Source organism: Propithecus coquereli, unplaced genomic scaffold (genome assembly GCF_000956105.1).
Source record: "Propithecus coquereli isolate 6110/MARCELLA unplaced genomic scaffold, Pcoq_1.0 Scaffold57, whole genome shotgun sequence".
In the NCBI taxonomy this organism is placed as follows: domain Eukaryota; kingdom Metazoa; phylum Chordata; class Mammalia; order Primates; family Indriidae; genus Propithecus; species Propithecus coquereli.
In genome coordinates this window covers 3,472,828-3,478,460 of record NW_012151618.1, presented here as the reverse complement: position 1 = coordinate 3,478,460, position 5,633 = coordinate 3,472,828, and the positions used below count along the sequence as shown (strand labels likewise).

At 34.3% G+C, this 5,633-nt stretch overlaps 1 protein-coding gene across 1 annotated transcript in view; it reads right to left on the bottom strand.

Moving 5' to 3' along the window:
- UNC13C (unc-13 homolog C (C. elegans)) overlaps positions 1–5,633 on the bottom strand; it is a 656,589-nt gene that overhangs the window by 124,373 nt on the left and 526,583 nt on the right. The window contains 1 exon segment of the mRNA XM_012658024.1: positions 3,327–3,404. Within this exon segment, the coding sequence (XP_012513478.1) occupies positions 3,327–3,404 (78 nt within the window).

Genomic DNA, 5,633 nt, shown 5'->3' with positions numbered 1-5,633 from the left:
CAGACTTCTGGACCTCATTCCTAAAGGTTAGTATTTCTTCATGGTTTAGGAGGTATTTTTTAAAATGTTCTCTAGAGGAGTTAGAGATGTTATGCCAAAACATGCTCTTGGTTTGTATGCAGAGAAGCATGTTGGAAAGTCACTTCACAGGAGAAGAAATTTAGTGGTTCGCTCTTGTATTTTGATTTTTTTTTTCTAAATAGGGCATTAGAAAATAAATGTGCTGACATGACCCACAGGATATTGTGTGTGCAGTTGTTTAACAGTTATTGCTTAAGTGACTGTTTTTGGAGCCATTGTCAATAACATAATCCCAACATTGTCATAGCATTAGGCCATGTTTCCATCCTGGATTCCATAAGGAAAGCAGATTTTTTTCCATCAAAAAAAAAAAAAGAAAAGGTTTTAAACAATCCTTCTGTTTACAGAAGGAAAAGAGGCCGATCCTGTAAAGAACGAACAACTGCCCCAACAACACATTGATCAGGTCAAAGCAGCAGAGAGCTGCAGCATCCACCATGCAACCATGCCTGCAAGCGGCCAGCACTTTGCAGATAGTATTAGAGGCAAGCAATGTTGTTAGAAGCCAACTAGTAAACACATGAGGTTAAAAACTATTTTGAGCAAATGCACAAGCAATCATTTGCTATTTAATTTTTGTAGCAAGAAGTTCACAACCTAGCACAGATGGTAGGGGGCGACATAATAAGATACTCTTAAAAAAAGAAGAAGAAGGTGTAGGCTGGAAAGTTTCCGTTGGTAAGACCAGTTAAGGTTTTATAACCAGTTCCACTGTGAAGAAAAAACTGGGAATTGGCATTAGTACACATTGTATAACCTTTAAAGGCCATTGAACATATCTGTATCAAGTGCTGTATACACTTCTCATATCAAAGGATGAATTATTTCATTTTCAATCAAATCCTTTTTCATCTTTGTAAAAGCCCCAAGTTAAGGAATCCTTTTAGATACTGTCATATATAGATAACAGTATTAGAAAAACTCTGCCTATTATTTTGCAATTCTGATGCTTAAAGGAGGCTGAGTGTAGCAACCAGCAACTATAACATAATTCTGTATTAATTAATCTTATTTTTGTCTGGGAGGATGCATGTTACAGTTGGACTTAGATACTGGACTTTCTTCCTTCTGACATTTCATTAATCCCTCTGTCAATGCTGACTGGGCCTGCCTAAAGCTTCTCCTTAGCAATAGAAGACAAGAGATGAAAAGGCAAGAGGATAAGAGAAAAAATTATGCATAGAGAAAGAGATAAAAGAGGAGAACAGAGTAAAGAGACAGAGGAAGGAGATGAAAAATATTTAAATGTAGGAAAAGAAAGGAGCTAGGGTCAATGCTATCCCATGAACAGATTATATTGTCAGAAGCTAGGTATTAATTTCATTACAGTTATTTATTTAATTAGATTATACCTTCAAATTATGTCTGGGAAGTTTAACGAGTAGACATTGTAAGAGTTATAAAAGGAAAAGGCACAAAACTCAGGATTTCTGTTTTCATTATTTTCTCCAGTAAGAAGAGTTCTGTGATATAGTCATATATTTGAAATTAAAATTATTATGTGAAACCAGTACATTTAAAACTAGCAATTTTATCTGAAATAAGGCGTCTATTTTTGGTTGGTAAACAAGCCACCCTGTGACATTTTTAGTTAGCAGGTGGCTTAACCAATAAAGTTTCCTTTAAGTACAGGTCTGATTTGTGTGGTTGGTCTTTTTTAATTTATCTGATTAAGTTCAGCTTGGCAATATATTATTCACTTAAAGTTCAAACACAGAATAGTCATGAGACAGTAGTAGCATAAGGACAAATTTCTAGAAATATGACATTTTAAATATAACTTATTCTTAAATGATTTGTGGCCTTTAAAATTCACTGAAAGGAAATCGTATTTCCCACAAGAAATCAAAAATTTCTGCACTGCTTTTCTAAACAGTAAGTGGACTTAAAGTCTGAATATAAAACATCACTAAAATTAAAAAGGAGAATCTCAAGTTATGATCCCCAGTTGCTTGCGTTCACCTAATTCAGCAGAAGAATTTTCAAATGAGATTGATGCTCTCAGACCTTGTAAAAAGCATTAACATACTTTAGGGAATGAAGCCTTATTTTATACACATTAAACTGAGATTGCAATGGAAGCACAGCTTATAAAATTTCATTTTTTTGTAACGTTTTGCACCATCACACCTGTATCCTCGTGCTTCTCATTTGAGGGATGCTAAATAGCAAGTTCATTTTTCAAAAGACTGTAAAGGAAATAGACATTGGGAGAAATGTATAAATGTTTCCTTGGGGTTTAGAGCAAAATCACACGTGAGGAGGTCAACCTTAAAAGAAGCATTTTTAGTGTCATAAATTTAGAAATAAAAGGGATATTTGCTTTGAAATCCAATCTAGGTTTACATGCCTTTCATAACCTTTGTCACAGTAAGGAACAATGTAAACAGATCTTAAACAGAAATATCCACTATATATTCTTGACAAAGCCACCCTTAGGATTGTTTCATGGGGGTGGGGGGCTTTACGACGCTCCCTCTCAGCACCTTCTTCAGTCCTCAGTCCCCAGATGCTCACATCAGTTTGTGCAAGAAAAGACTCTGCAGGCAGGAAGAGGCAGGTGCACAGCTAGTATTTTGCTGCCTGTCTATTCCAAACAAGCAAATGAGAATAAGTCAGAGGTGCAATGGTCTTTAGGTGTGTGTGTGGGGAAACAGCCAGGTAAAGGATAAGATGCGCACTATCACAAACCTCATAAAAGAATCTTTCTCCTTCCTTCTTCTGCTCATGGAATTGCAGGTCAAAGATGTTGGACAAAGACATGACACATTACAGACACAGCACACAACACATTTTTGACAGAACTTTTTCCATGTGAAAAATAAACCTCCGAATCATAAAAAACCACTAATATCACAAAGCATATTTCAGAACAAACATAGATATCAAACTGACATTGTACAAGAAAGTAAAAAACATTTACAATTTTTGGAACTTTATAGATTAGCGTATATAGTAGTGTATATGTGATTATACACACATACACACACACGCACACACACACAGAGGGCTGCTGGCTATCTTACTCCTCCCATCTCCCATTCACACTTCTGATGTATTTGCTGAAGTATTCTGTTGTGGATAATAATCGTTTTAGTTGTTAATGGGATTTTAGATTATTATCAGTTTATGTTCTTAGATAAACCATGTAAAAACTTGATTAAGACACTTTCTATAGCAAGAGATACACTGCTAATGATCTCTAAGTAGGTATTTGGTAAATGTAGGAGTAAAAACATACTCACCTCTTTTCCTCCCATGGATTCAAACATTTTTTCCAGCTGGACCCGCAGTTGTTGAATATTGTTCATCAAGATACAGGGCTTTAAAAAAAGAAAAAGAAGAGTATTGTGAGTAATATTTACATATAAAATTATTGAATGAGTTTAACTTAAAAGTGGCAGTCACTGACATCTTATTATATTTGGTAAATACAATAATTCTGTTATTTCAACATCATGGTTGTTAACAGCTAAGAATGGAAAGGGAAAAACATAATGCCACTTGGGGGAATTAAATTTAATAACATACTCAGACAATAAACCATTGCAGACTTGCTACTTAAAGTTCTTTTACCTTTAACATTATAGCATTTCATACTGAGAAATTAACCATATTCTGTTTTCATAGATTTATTTTGTGACAGATTAAATTCTTCTGTTATTTCCCTATCTAAACATGAAAACGCCATCTGAATTTTTTAAATCCAAGAAAAGAAAAAAGAAAAAAAAAAACTTCTAACGAATTCTCTGGCTGTAGATAAAGACCATATGCTGGCATTCAAGGCTTTTTGTTTCTAGCTCTAATCCATGTTTCCCTTCTCATTTTCCTCTTTGTTTCTTTGAATTACATCTATCATTCAGGTTAGAGCTTTCCCTTTCCTAGATTGTATTTTTTATCACTCACTGGGCATTTGTTTTATATTATATTTATATATTTGAGTTGCCTTTCGCTGTCTCACCAGCTAGCCTTAAATACACTGTACATGCTACTGTGTCTTTGTCTGCTTTTCTTATTCCCAGATTACTGTACAGCGCTTTACACATAATACATGCTTCAAAAATGTTTCTGCACTGGTTTCCAAGGAGGCAGAAATATAAAAATAGCAAAATGTAAAGCTTTGTGACAAAACTAGATGTGAACTTAGGATAGAGAAATTAATTTATAATTGGGAAACAGAATTCAGAATAGTTACAGAATCATTTAATATTTGCTGTACATCGATTCCTAAGAGCCAATAGGAAGAGAAAACGAAGAAAGGAAAATGGATATATCTTCCAAGTTGCTGGGAAATAAGCCAATACTGAATCAGAGAGAGTTGTGCAAAGGACTCATGGGATGTCAGGAGGTGCTAGCTCTCATCAATGGGAAGATTTTATTATTGCTTTCCACATTACTGATCTTTGAAAAACTTTCTAGTGGACTCTTACAGTGACCACATACTAACTTCAATTTATGAAAACAATTTTCCACTTCTGTTCCCTTGATTCCAGTTGTTTTAGTTTTATTTTTTAACATAGATATCTGAGATTTATCCCCCAGAGATTCTGATTTAGAAACCTGAATCAGAATGCTTCACAAATGATTCTGATCTCTAGCCATGATTGAGAGCTACCTAGTCCTTAAATATGATCAAATTTTCAGGAAATTCAGCATCTTGACTCAAAGTCCACAAACTGAGCCAATAGACAATTTTTCCACTGAGAAATAGGGTTACTGGTATCTTTTTTAATTGTAGAAGTGGAAGGTATGGTTTGAATTTGGGAAGTCCTACTGGGGAGAAATCCAAAGTCAAAGTAAGACCATGACTTATAACGAGAAGCAGGAAGACTACATGGATGAAACTATTTTATCACCTTTCTGTCCATGCATGGGTCTAACTTTGCTGGGTAGAATCTTCTGTGATTATTTGATATTAGCATTGAAGCTTCTTTTTGTTGGCACATATAACATTACTCTGGTACTAGCTTTATAATTAAAGGCCCCACTGCCAAGCCTTCTTAATATGATCATTTGTGATGAAAAAGAGCTACTAAGAACAAAATGAACATAGACAGTTGGGCTCACTTGGATTGCTATTGATCCCAAGTAAGGCTACAGAGAAAAAAGAGACATCGTTATCTGGAGGGAGATAAAAATAAATACAAGACTCTCCCCTTTCATTAAGCTTTCCCTGACCTTGAAATGTTCAAAATTCAATTTTATTGAATCAATTTGTCAAATCACTACAGAGATCTAGATTACACAAATCTACCTTAAATTTAATCATAAACCAGATTTTACTTTAAACAACTCTATAGTAAATGCAAAAAAAGAAACCTGTAGTAAAGTGAACAGTAACTGATTCAAACATATTGCTTATTGAAGACTTTAGTAAGATAAAATAATGTATGTTTGAAGTTAAGTTGTACCTTCTTATTCATATATTTTGACTTTTTTCTAAAATATGCATTTCATTTTATCTCATTCTGGAACAAACTTAGGAACCTGAAATATGATGAATATGCAAGTTAGTTTTGTTCAGACTGGGGCCATTTCTACATGGCTAAAGT